At 37.5% G+C, this 21,632-nt stretch overlaps 1 protein-coding gene across 1 annotated transcript in view; it reads right to left on the bottom strand.

Annotated features, from left to right (window-relative positions):
* The window catches only part of ADAM28 (ADAM metallopeptidase domain 28), a gene marked incomplete at both ends in the record, with an annotated part of 79,431 nt that overhangs the window by 39,566 nt on the left and 18,233 nt on the right, over positions 1–21,632 (bottom strand). The window contains 7 exons of the mRNA XM_079706753.1: positions 1,142–1,231; positions 2,200–2,377; positions 5,197–5,327; positions 12,347–12,431; positions 15,119–15,288; positions 19,877–19,948; positions 20,845–20,916. Of these exons, the coding sequence (XP_079562879.1) occupies positions 1,142–1,231; positions 2,200–2,377; positions 5,197–5,327; positions 12,347–12,431; positions 15,119–15,288; positions 19,877–19,948; positions 20,845–20,916 (798 nt within the window). The remainder of the gene's footprint in view (positions 1–1,141; positions 1,232–2,199; positions 2,378–5,196; positions 5,328–12,346; positions 12,432–15,118; positions 15,289–19,876; positions 19,949–20,844; positions 20,917–21,632) is intronic.

Below are 21,632 nucleotides of genomic sequence, written 5' to 3'. Positions count from 1 at the left end.
AAAATGAACGCAATTCTGTGTTAGGTGAGCATGAATCAGACTCCAGACATTAAGAATCAGTCTAACTAAGAAGACACAAAAACAAATAATCATAATAGAGAATTCTCTGCAACAGCAGAATGTAACATGCTGAACTATAACTGGAAGAGAAAGTCAAAAAAGCCCCACAGAGAAAATGACACGACATCCTCATCTTATGTCTTTTTTCTAAGAATTTCACCCCGAAGTGACTTCAAAGGTTGAAGATAGAGAAGCCCCTATATTACTAAAATTAAAAGCTTTTCCACTACACCATATTAAAGTGGGAAATAAAATTCATATTTTATGGCAAGACAAAATTTAAACATAAATTGTCTCTCCCTCTGACCTCCTCTCTCCCCATACAGTGCACTGTGTACCTGCATTAGGCATTGACCAGACCTCCCCATCAGCAGAAATACCTGCTCAACCATAAAGACAAACATACTCCCAGCACCAACAAGATAACTCCTTAAAAGATAACATTCCTTCTTGATCTTGTAAGGGGCCATGGTGACACTTAGATATGGATTGTGTAAATTATCAATAATATGCCATTTAACGTACAGCCCTCTGTCTCAAAAAACTTACACAACTGTGCTTTGACTTCTAACTGGCTCAAGAGTTTTCAGAGCTTCCTGAGATGCTCTTCCCCGGTTATAATCCTCAATGTGGCTAGAATAAAAATTTCCATTTCTTTCTTAGATTGATTAATTTTTTGCCGACAAAAGGGATATGCAAGCAATTACTGGATTTGGTCCAAGAGGATCTCACGGCATCAGAAGAAATAGCAGGTGGGAGTAACAAAGCATTGGCTTTGGAACTGATCACACTTGGATTTTGCCATTTAGTTAGTGGCTGTATTATTTTGTACATTATCTGTTCTGAGACTCTGTCTGCTCGAAAACAAAATTTAATAATATATATTTCAAAGGGCTGTTGGAGGATTAAAGAGCCCATCTTTGCAAAGTACTCAGTGAAGACTTGATGGTAGGTAACATTATTTTATAGACAGAAAAATATTACTTTGCCTATTTCATTTAACATAATCCCTAAGATTTTAATTCAGAAAAAAACAAAGAGTAATCATAATTATTAAGATAGAATAAAATAATAATCTTACCTGGCATTTTTCACAGCATTCCCCTACCGCACAATGAAAATTTGCTTTGATTTTACATGTTTTTGCATCACAGCAAACGTTGGTACATTCCTAAGAAATACCAGAAACAAATGCAAATGCAGGATTACCTTTTGGTCTCATTTTGACACAATTCATAATACAATTTATTCATCACACAGACCTTTCTTTGATACAGTTTGAAAATGATTTGGGGGAAAATTTTTTTAAAAAAAGTTTAACTTTAGAAATACTGAGTTTATCTGAATTCTACTTACATCATTTTTTTATCTGAATATCTTTTCTAGTTCCCCCAATCTCCCATAGTAATACTGAACATGGTCTATTTTTGGTGAAATAGGAGAGAAAACAAAAGAAAGGGACAGTTTTTGAAAATCAAATTCCTCTAAATTGTTACAGAACATAATTAGTTCAGCTCATCAATTTTGTATCTATCCAGCAGTAAACTTAATCTCTAGAGCATGTACTGAAAATCTAAGAATACAGTTCTTTATTCAAGTTTGACATTTAATTCAGCTCTCTGTAAAGCAGTGTACTTTGTCTTCTTCTCCCCACCTTGCTTCTGAGAAATTAGGCATCTGCACAGGCTTTGGGGAAACTCCTACTTTGGGAACCTCAGAGTGAGATATTTACAGTTACCAACTCTTAGGGTTAAAACTCTTGCCCTTATTCAAACAAACATCCTCTGGGAAAGATTCCTTTTTCTCACAGAAGGGATAAATGTGTAATCCTATTTTGAAGTTACTGAAAGGCCGACCCCCTGAGAGCTTGGCCTGGTACTGGCATTAGGTGTTAATAAGATGGGGGCAAAGGTCCCATTCAGAATCCTGGCTGCCCTGTCAAGAGGATGGGACCAAGCCAGGCGCTTCGAATGGTAAAAAGTCCTGAGTCCCAAAGTTGGCCTAACAAACGTCTACAAACAAACATTTACAAAGTTACAAGAAGTGTGATTTTTTTTAGTGAAGCGCACATTCTTTGATAGTTTATCTCTCAGCAGTTGAAAAACAAAGTAGATCATTTTAGAAAGAACTTGATGGTACCTCGGGGGTCCCACAGTCACAGTCTTCTCCCATTTCTATCAACTGGTTCCCACAGATCGGGGTGGATATGATATCTGTAGGCAGCGGAACGTTAAAGAGGCAATTGGATAATTTATCTTCCAAGAATTCTTCATAGCTGACACGGCTGCAGGAACTGAAGTCCGTAGGTATATAGAAGCTGTAAAGGTAAGGAAAAAGAAAATGGAATACAGTCACGCTGAGCAGATAGGGAGAAATATCAGACACTGGGTGTCATACACTCAAAACGTGACCCAAAAGATCAAAGGGAATACACTCACCAGCTGCTAAATCATGAGCTCTTATTTTTGCGCCTGAATTAGCCCACCCGGGCAGGTATAAACACCTCCAGCTTAATGAACAAGGCAGGTATGGTCACATCTTAAAATAGAACATCCAGGCTGCTGTTTAATAAACTAAAAATCCTTCTAATTTATCCAGATAAGTTCATTCAGCCTTCGATCATTTTGGTTTTGAAGTCCTAAAGGCACTAAAATTATATTTATTTACAGGTTTAAGAATTCATTTTCCTTCAGAGGGATTTCTATTGACAGCCTCTCTTCATTCCACAAATAACAATGAGGTTAAAAAAGCAGTAGCCGGGCTTCCCTGGTGGTGCAGTGGTTGAGAGTCCGCCTGCCGATGCAGGGGACACGGGTTCGTGCCCCGGTCCAGGAAGATCACACATGCTGCGGAGCGGCTGGGCCCGTGAGCCATGGCCGCTGAGCCTGCACATCCGGAGCCTGTGCTCCGCAACGGGAGAGGCCACAACAGTGAGAGGCCCGCATACCACAAAAAAAAAAAAAAAAAAAAAGCAGTAGACAAGGGGGGTGCGGGGGAGGGAAGGAATGGAAGTTTGGGATTAGCAGAAGCAAACTATTATATATAGAATGGATAAACAACAAGGTCCTACTGTATAGCACAGGGAACTATATTCAATACCCTGTGATAAACCATAATGGAAAAGAATATGAAAAAGAATATATATGTCTACCTGAGTCACTTTGCTGTACAGAAGAAATTAACACAACATTGTAAATCAACTATACTTAAATAAAATTTTTAAAAAATTTTAAAAATGCAGTAATATATGTGAGAGATAGCATAAGATATGTAACTGGCATGCAGCCATATGCTATTTTGTGGAAGGGCATGGGAGACTAACCCTAGCTTGAATGAGCTGGGAGAGGGAAATACAAAAAGAGGAAATGAACACATAAAAGGGATTGTGGGGTTCTTAAAAATAAAATTCCAGGGCAGTTTTGCCTAAGGTGTGGCAGGAATGTGTAACCTCTTTTCAAAGACTCTCATCATCTTCCTGTGAGAACATTCTTCTCTTTTAAAAAAATTTTTATTAGAGTATAGTTGCTTTACAATGTTGTGTTAGTTTCGCATATACGGCAAAGCGAATCAGTTATACATATACATAAATACACTCTTTTTTAGATTATTTCCCCATATAGGCCATTACAGAGTATTTAATAGAGTTCCTTGTGTGATACAGTAGGTCCTTATTATCTATTTTGTATCTAGTAGTGTGTATATGTCAATCCCAGTCTCCCAATTTATCTGCTCCCCCTTTACACCCTGGTAACCATTAGTTTGTTTTCTACATCTGTAACTCTATTTCTGTTTTGTAGCTAAGTTCATTTGTACCCTTTTTTTAGATTCCACATATAAGTGTTATCATATATTTGTCTTTCTCTGACTTAGTTCACTCTGTATGACAATCTCTAGGTCCATCCATGTTGCTGCAAATGGCATTATTTCTTTCTTTCTTATGGCTGAGTAATATTCCTTTGTATATATGTACCACATCTTCTTTATCCATTCCTCTGTTGATGGACATTTAAGTTGCTTCCATGTCCTGGCTATTGTAAATAATGCTGCAATAAACATTGGGGTTGCATGTATCTTTTCGAATTATGGTTTTCTCTGGATATATGCCCAGGAGTGGAATTATATGGTAACTCTATTTTTAGTTTTTTAAGGAACCTCCATACTGTTCTCTATTGTGGCTGCACCAATTTACATTCCCACCAACAGGGTAGGTGGGTTCCCTTTTCTCCACACCCTCTCCAGCATTTATTGTTTGTAGATTTTTTGATCATGGCCATTCTGACCCATGTGAGTTGATACCTCATTGTAGTTTTGATTTGCATTTCTCTAATAATTAATGATGTTGAGCATCTTTTCATGTGCTTTTTAGTCATCTGTATGTCTTCTTTGGAAAAATGTCTATTTAGATCTTCTCATTTTTTGATTGGTTTTTTTGATTTTGAGCTGCATGAGCTGTTTGTATAATTTTGGAGATTAATCCCTTGTCGGTTGCTTTGTTTGCAAATATTTTCTCCCATTCTGAGGGTTGTCGTTTCATCTTGTTTATGGCTTCCTTTGCTATGCAATAGCTTTTAAGTTTCATTAGGTCCCATTTGTTTATTTTTGTTTTTATTTTCATTACTCTAGGAGGTGGACTGGAAAAGATCTTGCTGTGGTTTATGTTAAAGTGTTCTGCCTATGTTTTCCTCTAAGAGTTTTATAGTATCCAGCCTCCTTACCTTTAGGTCTTTAATCCATTTTGAGTTTACTTTTGTGTATGGTGTTAGGAAGTGTTCTAATTTCATTCTTCTTTAATTACATTTTTCTTCTAAAACTTCTCCATTACCACCACCCAATCTGAATTCACTGAAAATGTGATACATGCTAATGATTTTATGAACCCAGATCTTGTCTAGCTAAGATGAGGATAAAGTGACACATCACCCCAACAGCAAAGAGACAGTATGCTTAAACTATGTCTCAGTTAATGAAAAACATTACACATAGATGAGGTACAAGGTAGTTTGGTAGAGGTACACATCCATGATTTTGTCCTGATACTGCTATTTAATAATTTGCAAGTTTGAACATGTCACTGAAGATGACAGCCCAGAGTGAATCCAAAACACAGATAAATAGCATCCTCCCAGAAAGGCTCACCTTAGTGCTCTGTCCATCACACATACTGTAGAAGCGCACTTGCAAGCATAGGTGTCATGAAACATTCCGAAGTTATGGCCCATTTCATGGGCCATGGTCCCTGCAACGCTGAGCATGTTGTGACTGTAGTCCTGAGGATGAGAATAGGGAGACAGATCCTCTGGTTTGCAAACTGAATTATCACTCAGGACATAATTAAGTATTTTCACTGCAGTCAAGTGGAGCAGAGAGTCTGATTTTAGCTTCAGTCTCCTCACCTTACCCATCTCTTCCCCTCTCTCCTGCCTCTCCCCCTGACTTTCTCTGCCCTTTTGTCTTTCTGTCTCTGTATCTCTTGCTGTCTCTCCCCCCAACACACACACCCTTTTGGTACTGAATCCCCATCACAAGGCATACAGCCTACTCTCTGTTCTTGTCAATGGGTCCCTATAATGAAAATTTTTGTTATTTCCTGCCATGACAGACAATGACAACCTTTTTTTCAACAATAATAAGAAGTTAGAATTTTAAAAAACTGATGCCAATAACACCCACCCGCAGAAAACTGATTCCCTTATGTACTTCATTTCAAAGAACAAAATAGAGAAGTCCCTCAGGCACAGTACAAGGCTGGCAAACAAGGAACACTTACTGTGAGACAGGAAGTTAATACCTACAACTCACAATATTGTTTCATCCTGTTGAGGTGAACCTGGTAACCTTACTGTCTATTAAGATGGAGTGTCATCAGTGGGGACAAAAACAAACCAAACAGTTTAAGAAAAAAAGAAATGTGTTTAAATAGATACTTTGCAGATTGCCTTATTTGAGGTTCCTTCAAATTTAGGGTACCTTCCTTTAAATAATTATTTTCATAACTTACAAGTTTTTTTCTACTGGAATTACCACCATCCTCTCTTCCCCTTAAATCCAATCCATGCTTTGAGGTTCATCTTTTTTCTTTTTTTTTTTTTTTTTTTGCGGTACACGGGCCTCTCACTGTTGTGGCCTCTCCCATTGCAGAGCACAGGCTCCGGACACGCAGGCTCAGCGGCCATGGCTCACGGGCCCAGCCCCTCCGCGGCATGTGGGATCTTCCCAGACCGGGGCACGAACCCGTGTCACCTGCATTGGCAGGCGGACTCTCAACCACTGCACCACCAGGGAAGCCCTGAGGTTCATCTTAATGCAACTTTTCCTGACCACATTACTCTTCATCAACAATCCTCTCCTCTGGATTCGTCTATTGGGTTGGCCAAAAAGTTTGTTCAGGTTTTTTCCATAACATCTTATGGATGTTACTATCATATATTATTAAATATTGCTTTAAGTAGGCTAGTTTCTCTTCCAATTTTATGGTAGGCACTTTCAAGTTTTAAAATACATATTTTACTCCCTCTGTTTATGATAGGAAGCCTATCATAAACCCAGACTCATAAGATATATTGGAGAGATATATACATATTCACTGATGGGAGAAGTAGCAACAACCTATAGCAGAACTGACGACCTGTTACAGACAGGGCGTGAGTTTAACACACACACACACACACACCACAAAACTACAAAAACCTCTACTCCTAAGAGAGAGGGGCAGACAAAAATCCTGAGCCTGGGATCCTATATCGATATCAATTGAGGTTTTCTGCCATTGCAGGAGGGCCAGGAAACTCTCTTCCAGGAATGATCTGCAAAAGGCAGAAAGCAGAGTTTTGCTGCCATTGAAAGGATGCAGGATCACTGAGAAAGCCTAACTGCTGAGACCCAGGGCCTGATGAAAATTGAAATTAGACCAAGTCAGATGAGAATTCCCTGACCCCTGTTTCCCATCACCAGATGGGAATAGAAAGCTGGACAGAGCATCACACCCAAACTTATTGTAGTCAGATTCACAATTTTCTAGAACCAATCTTAGAGCTGAGGCCACAAGGCAACAAAGCTGAAATCTAAGGAAAGACAGGCTGGCACCTAGTGGGAGAGATGGATATGAACTTCTGTTTACCTGGGGCAGACACTACCAGATGCCAGTAATAACTCATACAAAACATTAAAAACTGATGCGAAGTGCGAGTAGAATCGACATATAGCCACTACCAAATGTAAAATTGTCACCTAGTGGGAAGCAGCCGCATAGCACAGGGAGATCAGCTCGGTGCTTTGCGATGACCTAGAGGGGTGGGATAGGGAGGGTGGGAGGGAGGCTCAAGAGGGAGGGGATACGGGGACGTATGTGTGCATGTGGCTGATTCACTTTGTTGTGTGACCGAGGCTAGTGGAGTATTGTGAAGCAGTTATACTCCAATAAAGATCTATTAAAAAAAAAAAGTGTGGTGGAAACACCAAAAAAAAAAAAAAAAAAAACCCCAAAAACGATAAATGTTGATTGTGGAATAGTAAGAGAATATGCAAAATGTGAGGAATTCAGACATAAGAGAAATTCCCACCTATTCACAGATTTTTCCCCACATGACGTCACTAAGTGAGAGTTCTGGGAAATCCTCCATCATGGTATTGACCTGGGGGAGCAGAACAGCAGTAGCAAAGGCATGAAACCCCTTCACGATCCTTCTCCCTTATCCCTGTAGTGGAGCAAACATGACCAGCACCAGGGTGAGCTAAGTGCCTCACTTGGCTTACTCTAGTCCTAGCCCTAACTAAGGTCTTGAACTTCTGAGAGAAGGGCAACAAATCTTGTCACCCTTAAGGCACTGGTGAAGTCTCAGTGCAACTGCGAAAAAGAAAAAGGGAAAAAAAAACCCCCAAACCAAAAAACCTCTACCACTGGAGGGGAGTGGCAGAGGGGGCAGGAATGCCTGCTGGGTTGACGTCACTAGAGGTCTCCACCGTCTGGCAGTGGGTCAGGGTCACTAGAAGGACCCATGCCAGAAACTAAGAGATGCAGGACTTGCCTAAGACTGAGCTTAATGGGAACAAAAGGAAATGCCCTCCTCCCACCAAAAGTCCAACAATCACCCAGTAACAAGTAACAACAACCTATTGATGGGAGATGGATAACAGCTTAAAGAGACTCCCTGTGAGGTGCAGTAAAGCCCTAAGGATGAGTGTGGAACACACAGTGAGAAAACCTCTGGCAAACCATCCTTCATTCTAAACACAAAATGATGTGAAAGGAATTTAACATCTGTGTTGCACTGAGGATGGCCATAGCAACCAGAAAATCCCGAACCCAGCTCAACTCCTGCTAGATTGATTCAGATCCGCACACTGAAGTCCTAGAAGAAGGAAAGAAGTGGCCAAAAAGAAGAAAAAATTTATTTACCTCAGACTATCGCCTTTCACGAGATGCCTAACTTTCAACTAAAAGTAATAAGGCATCCAAAAAAAAAAACCAAGAAAAAACAATACCTTGCCGATCAACAGAACCAGACTCAGATTATTAGTGCTATCGGAGAGGCACTTTAAAATAACTATGATTAATATGTTAAAAGCTCCAGTGGAAAAGATGAATATCATATAAGACTGGATGAAAAATTTCAGCAGAGAATTGGACACCATAAGAGAGAATCAAGTGGAAACACTAGAATTGAAAAAGACAGTAACAGAGATGAATAATGCCTTCCATAGGCTTAACAGTAGATCCGGAATAGCTGAGGAAAGAATCAGTGGATTTAATATTTCAACAGAAATTACCCAAATGGTAACACGAATTGAAAAAAATGATAAAAAGGAAAAACCAAACAAAATGAAACAAACAATGGAGATACAAGTTTTGTGGGGTAATATAGAATGATCATACATGTATGTTCAATTACTTATATGTAATTGAAATCCCAGAAAGTAAGAAGGATGAGAATGGAAGAGAAGAAATATTTGAAGACATAATGGCCTAAAATTTTCCAAAATTAATCACAAATACCAAGCCTCAGGGCAAAGGAACACTAAGTAGGATAAATTACCTCTCCCCACAAAAACCCCTTAGTTATAACATAATTATAATTATAATCAAGTTGAAGAAATTAAGGACAAAGGAAAAATCTTAAAATCAGAAAAAAAAAACCCACACACATTAGAGAGGAACAAAGATAAAGTTTACAGCAGATTTCTCGTTAGGAACTCCAGCAGACAGTGAAATCACTAAAAGTGCTGAAAGAAAAACACTGTCCACCCAGAATTGTAAACCCAGTGAAATATATATACAAAAATGAAAGAGAGATATGGTCATCTTCTTAAAAAAATGGAAAGAATTAATGGACAGGAGACTTGTATTATAAGAAATATTTTTTAAAAATTCTTATGGAAGAAAAAATATATTATGCCAGAGAGAAATATTCTCTCCGCAAAGAAATGAAGAATGTTGGGAATGTAACCAAAATAAGCACCAGTAAAGACGAGATAAATGGAAAACTAATTTTTTCTCATTTTAAATTGCACAGCAAGATAACTTGTAAAGAAAAATTAGTTACAACGTATATTGTATTTATAGTATATGCGAAGTTAAACATTTGATAAAAATAGCACAAAGGATGGAAGGGAGTAATTAGAGGTGTTCCCTTGTAAAGTCCTTATACTATATGTGAACCAGTTAATATCATTTCAAGGTAAAACATACAAGCAGAGATGTACAATAACCCCCAGGGTAACCATTAAAAAGAAACAAATCAATAAAAAGCTAATAATGGAGATAAATGAAATTTTTTTTTATATACTCAATCCTAAAAAGGCAGAAAAAAATAGAAGAGATGGCATAGGAAACATCTAGCAAAATGAAAGATTTTAATCCAACAATATCAATAATGATATTACATATAAATTATTTAAACATACCAAATAAAAGACAGAGGTTGTCAGATTAGATAAAAAATAAAATCCAAGTATATACTGTCTAGCAGAAACCTTCTTTAAATGTAAAGAAATACATATGTTAAAAATAAAAGTAAGGAAGAGGTTGTATCAAGTACACTATAGCCACAAAGTATTGGAGTGATTATACTGAATTTGGACAAAGTAGACTTCAGAATAGGAATGTTTCAGGGAAACAGAGGGACATAATATGATAAATGGATCAGTTCTCCAACAAGACATGACAACTGTGTATTCACTTTACAATAGAGCTTCAAAATACATGAAGTGAAACTTATAGAATTGAAAGAAGAAACAGACACATCTACAGTTCTGCTTGGATACTTAAACACTCTCTCCATAAACGATTCAACAGAACTGAACAACACTATAAGTCAACTTGACATAATTGACAATTACAGAACCCTCCAACAGCAGCAGGACACATTCTTTTTGAAGTTCATATGGGGTAATGACCAAGAACAAACCTCAAAAAAATTTAAAACATCAAAATTCTACAAAGTATATTCCCAGACTATTATGAACTAAATTGTGTCCTGCCCGCTAATTCATATGTTGAAGCCCTAACTCCTAATGTGACTCTATTTGGAGATAGAATCTTCAAAGGGATAATTTTGTTAGATGAGGTCATAAGGGTGGGGCCCGAATACAATAAGACTGATGTCCTTATGAGAAGATGAAGAGACACCAGGGATGAGTGTGCACAGAAAAACGGCCACGTGAGGACACAGCAAAAAGGTGGTCATCATCAAGCCAAGGAGACAGGCCTCAGATACCTTGTCACCTAAAGCTACTGACACCTTGATCTTGGATTTCCGGCCTCCAGAACTGTGAGAGAATAAATTTCTATTGTTTAAACCACACAGGTGACAGTATTTTGTTATGGCAGCCCTAACAAATGAATACACAGACCATGACAGAATAACAGAATTAAACTAAAAAGTCAATAATGAAAATTATTACAATACACATCTAAATAATACATGAGTCAAAAAGAAATTAAGAGGACTTGCCTGGTGGTGCAGTGGTTAAGAATCCGCCTGCCAATTCAGGGGACACGGGTTCGATCCCTGGTCTAGGAAGATCCCACATGCTGTGGAGCAACTAAGCCCATGTGCCACAACTACTGAGCCTGCGTGTCACAACTACTGAAGCCCGTGCGCCTAGGACCTGTGCTCCGCAACAGAGATAAGCCACTGCAATGAGAAGCCCACACACCACAATGAAGAGTAGCCCCTGCTCGCTGCAACTATAGAAAGCCTGCGTGCAGCAACAGAGACCCAACACAGCCAAAAATAAATAAATAAACGAGTAAATAAATAAATTTATTAAAAAGATTAGCAAGTATTTTTAACTTAATGAAAATGAAAACACATGTATCCAAAAAACTTGGATGCTGCTAAAGTAGTGCGTAGTGGGAAATTTATAGCATTAAATGATTATATGTGAAAAGAAGAAAACCCTCAAATTCACAATCTAAAATTCTCCCTTAAGTAACTAGAAAAAGTAACAAATTAAATGCAGAGAATGCAGAAAAAATCAATAATCAAGACAAGAGCGGAAATCAATGAAATTGAAACTAGGAAAGCCTCAGTAAAGCAAAAACTGTTTCCTTGAGATCAATGAAATTGATATACCTTTGGCCAGACTGATCATGGGGAAAAAAACCCCACAAATTACTAATATCATGAATGATAGAGGGAAAATCACTACAAATCCTACAGATATTAAAAGGATAGTAAAGGAATATCATTGACAAATATATGCCAACTTAAATGAAATGGACAACTTTCCTTGAAGACACAAACTACCAAGGCTCACTCAAGAAGAGATAAATAACCTGAGAAGTCCAAGATCTATTGAGGAAATGGAAAATGTAGTTTAACAATTTTCCACAAAAAAATGCCAGACCCATATGGTTTTACTGGTGAATTACACCAAACATTTCAGGAAGGAATAATAGTAATTTTACTCAAATATTCCAGAAAACCGAAGAGTTGGGAGCACATCATTTTATGTGGCCAGCTTTACTCTGATATTTGTTCTAATAACAAAACCTGAAAAACACATTACAGGATAAGATAACTACAGACTAATGTCCCTCATGAATATAGATGCAAAAATCCTCTACATATGTTACCATGTTGACTCCAGCAATATATACAAATAATACATTATGACCATGTTGGGTTTACACTGGATATGCAAGATTGTTTCAACATTAGAAATTCAGTCACTGTTTTTTACCATGCCAAAGAACCAAAGGAGAAAAACTACATGACCTTATCAATAGATGCAGCAGAACAGCATTTGACAGGCTTGAGCTGTAGAACCAACAGTTTAAACAAACCTGAACAATGCCAACAGAATGATATGGAGAGCACATTGTAGACATGAAAGCAAGGCCCACAGTTGTTCCAGAAAATTCACTTGCCCTGCGAAAAAGAGAGAAATTGATAAAGCTTGTGACTCTAAGTATATATTTTCTATAGACAATTCATCCAGAACCCTAACTAATTAACAGAGAAACTCACATCACGAATCATCACTCAAATATTTCCTTCAGCGAGTTTGCAGAAGGCATTTTTTTAAATCTGATGGTTTTCATACCACCTAAATCCAAGCTTCTGGGAGTAATCACTTTAATATTTTATATCTCTTACTCATGATTCTTGTATTTTTCATTGTGGAATTCATCTCTTGTCAGGAAATAAAGGGGGATTTTTTTCTAACAAATGTTTTGCTTTATATATACACATATGTATGTATAAATTTATATAAATATATAAATTAAGATCAAACATGTTTTGCTTTAATTTATATTCTCATGTATTTTTATATATGTTTACTTTTATTTTAGCACTGTTTTAGCTGTAGCTTGATTTAAGTTTGGGCTCATTCTATAAGTATTTGTGTTACTGAAGCATTTATGCATTTGCAATATTTGTCCTATTGGAGAGACATTTGAACCACTGGCATTTATTTACGTAGATAAGACATTTGGTCTTTAGTAATTTTAATTTCTATTTTGGTTTTGTTTCATTTTTTCTTTCAATTTTTAATAATTCCAGGTGCTTTTATTGTTATTATTATTCTGTTATTATTGTCTGTTAAGAATCTGACCCTGGGGCTTCCCTGGTGGCGCAGTGGTTGGGAGTCTGCCTGCTGATGCTGGGGACACGGGTTCGAGCCCTGGTCTGGGAGGATCCCACATGTGGCAGAGCAACTAGGCCCGTGAGCCACAACTACTGAGCCTGCGCGTCTGGAGCCTGTGCTCTGCAACAAGAGAGGCCGCGATAGTGAGAGGCCCACGCACCGCGATGAAGAGTGGACCCCGCTTGCCGCAACTAGAGAAAGCCCTCGCACCGAAATGAAGACCCAACACAACAAAAATAAATTAAAAAAAAAAAAGAATCTGACCCTGGTTTGCATCTAGAAATTTGCCAGTATGCATCATTTTTAAAATTCCCTTAGTAGGTGCCTTTACATAAAAAGTTGAACCTATATTTTCCCACTTATCAACATAAAGAATGGCAAGTACACATTTTGCCACATGAAAAACGAGGAAATGAGAGAACTTCCTGCCACTTCCCATCCCCTATGGAGATTTCAATATCTGTTATTCTGTAATGATATTTGGTATCATACATGATATTTTAAAGATTTATACTTGGTTATGCCCAGGTACAGGTATATTTTGTTCATTTGTCAGGTAAATGGTAAGGCTTTCAATTTACACATGAAAGGACAATTATTTCCTTCCACCCTTATCTTTTTAGTTCTTTTATCCTGTTTATTCTGGTCTATTCAGGAAATCTACTCTTGATATTGGATTACTATTTTTTATCTATACATCTGTCATCTTGTCTATAATTTATATTTCTCTACCCTATTACTTCACAATACTGGATTCAACTACCATTTTAGCTTTGTCCTGGGACCAGTCTGGTAAGAGTTGAATTCCCTTACTACTCACTACCTTCGAGACCCTGGAAAATCACCAAACCACTCCCCCAAATGAGCTATGTCTTGTGGTGGGCCCCTGCGTCTGGAACTCATCTTTCCAAATTAAGGAACTGTGGCAGCTAGTTAACCCAATGAGCCAGCCTTGTGGTATTCATATCCTGTGTAGCACCTTCCCTAAAACTGGATACGTCTATGACTTGTTCTTGACCAACAGAATACACCAGAAGTGATGAGTGATTTCTAAGACTGAGTCATAACAAGCCTTGAAGTTTTCTCCTGGGCCTCTTAGAATGCTTCTGGGGAAAGCTAGTCACCTTGTTAAGATACCCAGAAACCTGAGACTGCCATATTGGAGCAAGTCCAAGTTAGCCACATGAAAAGCTGTATATGCAAAGAGATGATCAACCAGCACCCCAGGCAAGGCACTAGACATATAAATGAAAAAGACTTATTTTAAGTCTGGAAGTTGCGGGCCGATGCATCATGCAGTCATAGATAACCAGCACAGAATATTAATTAATTCTGACAGGACCTAGTCCACTTATTTCCCATGACACCCACTGTTTTCTTAGGTAGTGAAACTCAAGTAATTTTAAGTCACTCTTTGTTGCACTCTGATTCCAGCTGCAAACCATCCAGCAGAACTGTCTTGAGGCATATGCTTAGCAGTCTTGTATCATTTATAGCTGTTGGATTTATTTCCCCTATTTTTTAAATTAGTCACTAATTAGTCATTTCGTCAGGATGGTAGAAGTATGGGATTAGAATATCACGTTCAATTTTCCTTCAGTCCTAGAAGGTTGTCCTGATTGGTGCGTAAAGCTAATCCATTCTATTAAAACATTGAATCTAAATCCCTCTTGCCATTATCTAAACCCGCCTTTCCTTTCTGTTATACACAATCAAAACAAACAAGCTTATTATGAATCATTGCTCACTTACTAGCCTCTCTCTTAAAAAAAAAGAAAAAAAGAAAAAGAAATAGTTGGAACAAAAGTAAGAGCACATGCAACATAAGATCCAAAGGAATACTTTTTAAACTTCTAACGCTCTATGTGTAAACCTGTAACCTGAGATACCATTTGCTTTGCCAAGGCTTTGAAAAATGTCTATGGCAAATACCACAGAACATACAAAGGGGAAAATCTATACATACGTGATTAACTGAGCAACATCATGACGCTTTCTTCTTAGGAGGACATCCCCCCGCCATTTAGCAAAATTTTCCAAGGTGAGGCTTGCATTGGGGGATATCTTTATCTTATCCTTGTCATTCCAGATTTCCATCCCGATTAAGGCAACATGAGTATTGAGCTTTTTATAAAGCTGTTTGAAAGAGAATAAATGGCAAAGTAACAACTCATAATGGTGTTATCTTTTAATATTTTCAGTGTACTTTAGATTTTGACACTTATTTACAACAGCACTGTAAAAACCTTCTTTCCAAACATACTTGTGAAATGGAAGTTACCATCTCTTTTGGCAGACACTAGCATCCCCATTTGTAGGCAAGACAGACACCCTTAGATATTTCAGGTCTATAATCTCCCTTTTTTGGGACAAAGGATCTATTGAAACAAACTTTTCCTGCTTGCAACCTCAAAAAATATTATAATTTCCTGCTAGTAGTCATGACTATGACTTTACTATAAATATATTTCCTCAAATGCTATGTAACTTCCTCAGAGTCATAATTTTTCAGAATTAGCAAGCTTGACTCAGTTCCAGAAAAGGAACAGGCTACATGAAAAAGTCCTGCGTATGTGAGTTACAATAAAGTAAGGGACCTCTAATACTTGAAACTGGACTGAACCAAATAATCTACAATGCATATAGAGTAACCTTTAGAAATAACTAGTTAAGCTTATGAGACAATACACTTACTCTAAAGATGAAAACTTAAATTACTACTATAGTTTATAAAACTGCACAGTGTTGGTCAAAGAGTACAAGCTTTCCAGTTATAAGATGAGTAAGTTCTGGGGATCTAATGTACAACATGGTGATTAAAGTTAATAATACTGTATTCTATGCTTCAAAATTGCTAAGAGAGTAGATCTTTAATGTTCTCATCACAAAAAAGAAATGGTGGAATCATGTGACGTGATGGAGGTGTTAGCCAACCTATTAGGTGAGCGAACCTAATCATTTTGCAATATATATCAGATCAACACAATGAACACCTTAAATTTGCCCAATGTAATATGCCAATTATATCTCAATAAAGCTGGGGAAAAAAAACTACACAGTTACAGGCTTTCTCCTGGGGCAACTTTCTGCTGAGAAACCTGAGGAGATATTTTTTCAAAACAAACAAGAAAAGTGTTGAGGAATGCAATTATCACCAAAAGCAAAGTAAACATCTAATCAGATTAAAATCTTGCCTTTGATTTTTTTCCAACTTCCTTATTCCTCTCCAATCCCGGTTAAAACAAACTCTTCCTTCTGTCTCTCCTCCATCAAGCCCCGAACACAGACAGGGGAGAACAAATGATGTTGGCTGCTTTCACCTAGAAGCCATGACCACTAACCTCAAGTGGTCTGAACCACCCTCCAGCAAACCTGCTGCATTTCCAAAACCCGTTCACTCTCACAACCTTCTATACATGTTTTCATGCTTGCTCTTCTTTCTCAAAAATTCTGCCACTTTCTTTGAAAGCCTCACTTTGAGCAGATGTCCCTGCTGCCAAATTCATTGAAGAGCATACAGATGCAACCAGAAGAGAATCTCCACAAGCTCCCACCCCGGCCACCCACTGGTCAACACCTGTTCAAACAACCTGTGCTTCCCCTTCCTCACTATATGAATGAACTGTGAGCCCAAGGCCAACTTCTCCGTGCATTCACTGGACCTGCCATCTCTCCTCAGATCAAAGAGATTCCTCCAACAATTATTCCATCTTTTTTTGCATTGTCAGTGTTTAGCCTTTCGTGCAATGGTTCTCATCAGCATAAAAAGGATGCCTCATCGTGGCGGGACCGGAATTTCTCTTTATGATTCTTCCTCCAATGACTATGCCCCATTTCTCTGCTTCCATTTATAACAAAACTTCTTTATTTGCTGTCTCTAATTCCACTTCTTTCATTGTCTCCTGGACTCCCTGGAATCATGCTTTTACACTCCACAGAAACTTGCTTCATCCAGGAGACCAATAACTTCTACTTTGTTAAATCCAGTGGCCAGTCCCTGGTCCTCAGAAGCATCTCACATCATTGATCATGTCTTCCTTTGATAGATTTTTGTTTCAAGTAGCTTCTAGAATAACAACTTCTCCTGGATTTCCTCCTATCTCACTGCCTAATCCTTGGTCTCACCTCCACTCTCACCTCCTCCCCTCTTACTCCTCCTTAGAGAAGTACTTCGAGTATATATCTTTGTGTCATTTTCCTACTTATCTACACCCATTCCCTTGGTGATTTTACAAACATTTTCTGCAAAGGTACAGGTAGAAAATATTTTAGGCTTTGAGGCCATGGGTCTTCGTTGCAATTACTCACCACCTTGGGCATTGTAGTAGGAAAGCAACCATAAACAATGTAAACAAATGGGCATGACTGTGTTTGAATAAAACTTTATTTTATAAAAAGGCAACAGGCCAGAGTTGGTCCACAGGCTACAGTTTGCTAACCTGTGTCTTATGCCATCTATATGGGCTAAAAACATAAATTTATATCTATGGACCTGGACCTGCCATCTCTTGCCCTGAACTTCAATCTTGTATCTCCAGCATTTCCACCTAGAAATTTTTATACAAAGAGATATCTCAAAGTTGCTGTGTCCAAAATGGAAATCCTAACCTTTCCTCTGATAGATTTCCAATATCCCCCACCACTGTTCCTCATCCTTGAAGTTGCTTAGGTCAAAACCCTTGGTGTCACCTTACTCCACTCTTTTTCTTATGCTTCTCATCTTCCACCCACCTCATAAACCCAGTTGACTCTATCCAGACATCAGATCTTCTCAGTAGGTCTCCCATCACTGCCTTTTCTCAAGCCACCATCTTCTCTTGCCCTGAATTATGACACGATTCCCCTACCTGGTCTTGTTTCTGCCCTTGCTTTCCTTTAGTTTATTTTCAACAGCATGGCCAACGTAATCTTTTAAGAACACAGATCTGAACATGTCACACCTCAGCTCAGGCTTTCCAATGTCTTCCTCATTCATTAAGAATAACAAAGTGCTAAATACCATATGTTATCACTTATATGTGGAATCTAAAATATGACATAAATGAACCTATCCACGAAACAGAAACAGACTCATACACATAGAGAACAGACTTGTGGTTGCCAAGGGAGAGGTGGGTGGGAGAGGGAAGGATTTGGAGTTTGAGATTAGCAGATGAAAACTATTGTATATAATATGGATAAACAACAAGATCGTACTTATAGCACAGGGAACTACACTCAGTATCCTGTGATAAACTATAATGGAAAAGAATATGAAAAAGAATGTATATATATATGTGTATAACTGAATCACTTTGCTGTACAGCAGAAATTAACATAACATTGTAAATCAACTATACTTCAATAAAAAAGAAAGAATAACAAAGTCCTTATGCAGACCCACAGGGCCTTCAGGTTCTGGCCACTGCTACCTTTAGATGTTATCTCCCACCCTAGCCCTGGCTTATTACAACCAGCCACAATGGCCTTCCCCTTATTCCTCAAACAAGGCAATCTAGGTTCTGCCCTCAGGTCCTTTGCTCTGCCTAGGGTCAGGCTTCTCTCCCTTCCTTCAAGTCTCTACTCAAATGTTACCCTATTAGAAATGACTTCCCTGTCTAACACAGTACCCAAGATATCTCAATCTTTCTCCTCTCTCTCTCTCTCCCTTTCTCTCTCTCTTTTTAAAAACTCTGCTTTATTTTTCTTTACAGCACTTATCACCATCTTACATACTCTTTATTTGACTTCTTTGTTTGCCTCCTTGAACAAGGATGCTAACTTCCTGAAGGGAAGAATAACTCCTTGAAAAAAAGGATATTTGTCAGTTTTGTCCCCCATTTTATTTCTGTAATCTAGAAAAGTACCTGACACAAAGTAGGTGCTCAATAAATATGGCCAGTTCTTGGGGCTCCTTAAGAGGAGTCAGCATACTCTTTGTGGTGAGAAGATGAGATATGACCTTGGTCATTGTATCCACCTTCGTTTTATTTCTATCCTCAGAGGATTTGCAGGACTACAAGTGACTCAGCCATTTCAACTAAGTAGGTAACCATATGTTCAACTAATAGGGAACTAACAAGATTTAAATAGAAAGGATATAAAAATCATTTTTTAAAAGTTTTTAGAAATTAGATAATAAAATCATGTTTAAAGAACCGAATCAACAGTTGTACAATGGAAATAGGCTTGGAAATCTAACCAATCTAAGTTGAAATCTTCTCTCTACCATTTCCTAACCTTGTGATTTTAGGCAAGTTATTTTGCATCTTAGAAACTAATTTCTTAGCTATAAATTATGTTTAATAATATGTTAGCATTGTTCAAGGATTAAATGAGATTAGGTATTGAAAGCTGCTACTGTACCAGAGCTTGGCTTATTTTGTTTTTAGGTTGGTTGGTTGGTTGGTTGGCTTTCCGTTTTCTTCCTTAGACTGGTTTTCTATTGGGATTTGTATGTCAGCATTTTCTTACTGGGTTTTAGAAAAGCAAAAACCATGAAACAAAACCACCTCCTATACCTTCATGGACCTGAGAATAGTGTGGTGAGTATGTATACTTCTCTATCATGTAATATTAATATTCAATTAAGTTGCCAAAGTTGTGGTCACCCTTCAAGAGCCAGTAAGCAGTATTAGTCTTAGGACTATTGGCTTTTCTTCCCTGCTTCATGAGCATTCATAGAAACACCCAATGACACTGCCTAGCAAATTGTTAAAATTACACTTAATAAAATATATCATACCATGTTGATGTAATTGACCATCTCAAACACCCGCTTTCTTATTTCCTCTTGATCTTGATTGTACTTTTTAAACTACAGACAAAATATAGACATTGATAGAAATGAATATAAATGGAAGGTAAAAAAAAGCAATTTCACTTTATTTTACTTATTATAATTAATGATCAGTTATAAAAGTTAACATTTAAACATTAAAAACAAAGCACTTCCTTATTTCTCTACCTAAATTAAAGCAGTTTGGGAGAAGAGATGATGTTTTGTCCCCTGAAGTACTAGCTCAGTGTAAAGCTCTAAGGAGCTATTGCAGACATATTTTCAGTTAAATACCATGGTTTCCTAAGCTGAGGAGCACTAGTGCAAGGAATAGTCTACTTATTTCAAAAAATATGAGCAGTAAGTGAATTTAGTATAACAAGAGAGGTCAAAATTTTAGGGTCTGAACTAACTTACTCATATTATCATAACACAAAAATTTTCCTTTTGAGAGCACACATGTGGACTTCAGGTTTAGAATAATCAATATATAAAATGCATTCTTATAAAAGATTAACAATGAATATTACCAAAAAATCATCTTTTTCAGAAAATTCTATCCATTAGTTTTTTTTTTTATTTACCACTCCCTGATGAGCATAAACTTTAATTTACCAATGATTTAACTACTTAACAGAAGACAAAGTGACAAAGGAATTTAATTGGAAAATAAGTTTGGGGCTCTTAAGACAACGAGAAAGGAGCATTATAGTGCAAAAAAATCAGTTTATGCATATCATATTAGGTGTACATTCCTTAAAAGGTAAGATCATATCAATCTAATTATTATGTCATATTTCCTAGGTTCATAACAATTTGTAAAAAAGAATAGATCATGCTCATTATTTTTAAAAACTTATCCATTATTTAATATCCTGCATAATAAATTTATGTAGTATAGCATTTTAAAAGACACATTTATCTGATATAATTACCTCACCATTATCCAGGACCAAAAAATATTCTATGTATTTATTTTGTTCCCATGCCTTCTGGTCTTTGGATTTCTATAATAAACATAAAAAAGAAGATTACTAAGACAACATCTTTCTCTGCAAGAATCATTCTTAAATTTTAAATGAGTAATTTTGTAAGAGTTGGTTGGTCTGGGAATGAAGGAAGACAATATTACCATTTTGACTCTAACTAACCATCCAGAATCATCTATAGACAAGGCTCAGAATGTCAGAGGTAGAAGAGACATTGGTGATATTCTAGTCTAGCCCCTTCATTTTTACCAAAGAGTGTAAAGGATTACACGACTGAGTGCTAAAAATAAAACCAAAGTCTTCATATTTTTTGAACGGTGGACTTTCTCCACTAGCCTGCTGTGAAACAGAGGCATGTTAACTTCAGCATGCTCCTAGGGTTTTGTTTGGTTTTGGTTGCCTTTTATTCCTATCCCAGTGAATACACCCTCCTTTACCAATGGTGCAAAGCCCAGAGCCACCGCGGCACCTAGCCTGTCCTTTTCTTCTCAGACAGTGCTTGATCTCCTTCCCACATTCCAAGCCTTCCTATTTTCAGTTTCTTTCTCTCCACAAAATGAAACAAAAGCAAAAAACATGTTTCACAGTAGATTTTTTACTGATCTGGGTTCTTGAACTCTTTAATCAGTAGAAATTGATACGAGGCCAGATGAGAAATTCAGACAAGGGTTAGATGCATGAAGTAGGTAGCTACTTGTAACAGTCTGGCCTCTAAAGGCAAAGGCTGGAGATAT

Source organism: Hyperoodon ampullatus (assembly GCF_949752795.1).
Source record: "Hyperoodon ampullatus genome assembly, chromosome: 6".
NCBI lineage: Eukaryota > Metazoa > Chordata > Mammalia > Artiodactyla > Ziphiidae > Hyperoodon > Hyperoodon ampullatus.
The sequence above is the reverse complement of the archived record's forward strand: the minus strand, read 5'-3'. Positions and strand labels throughout refer to the sequence as shown.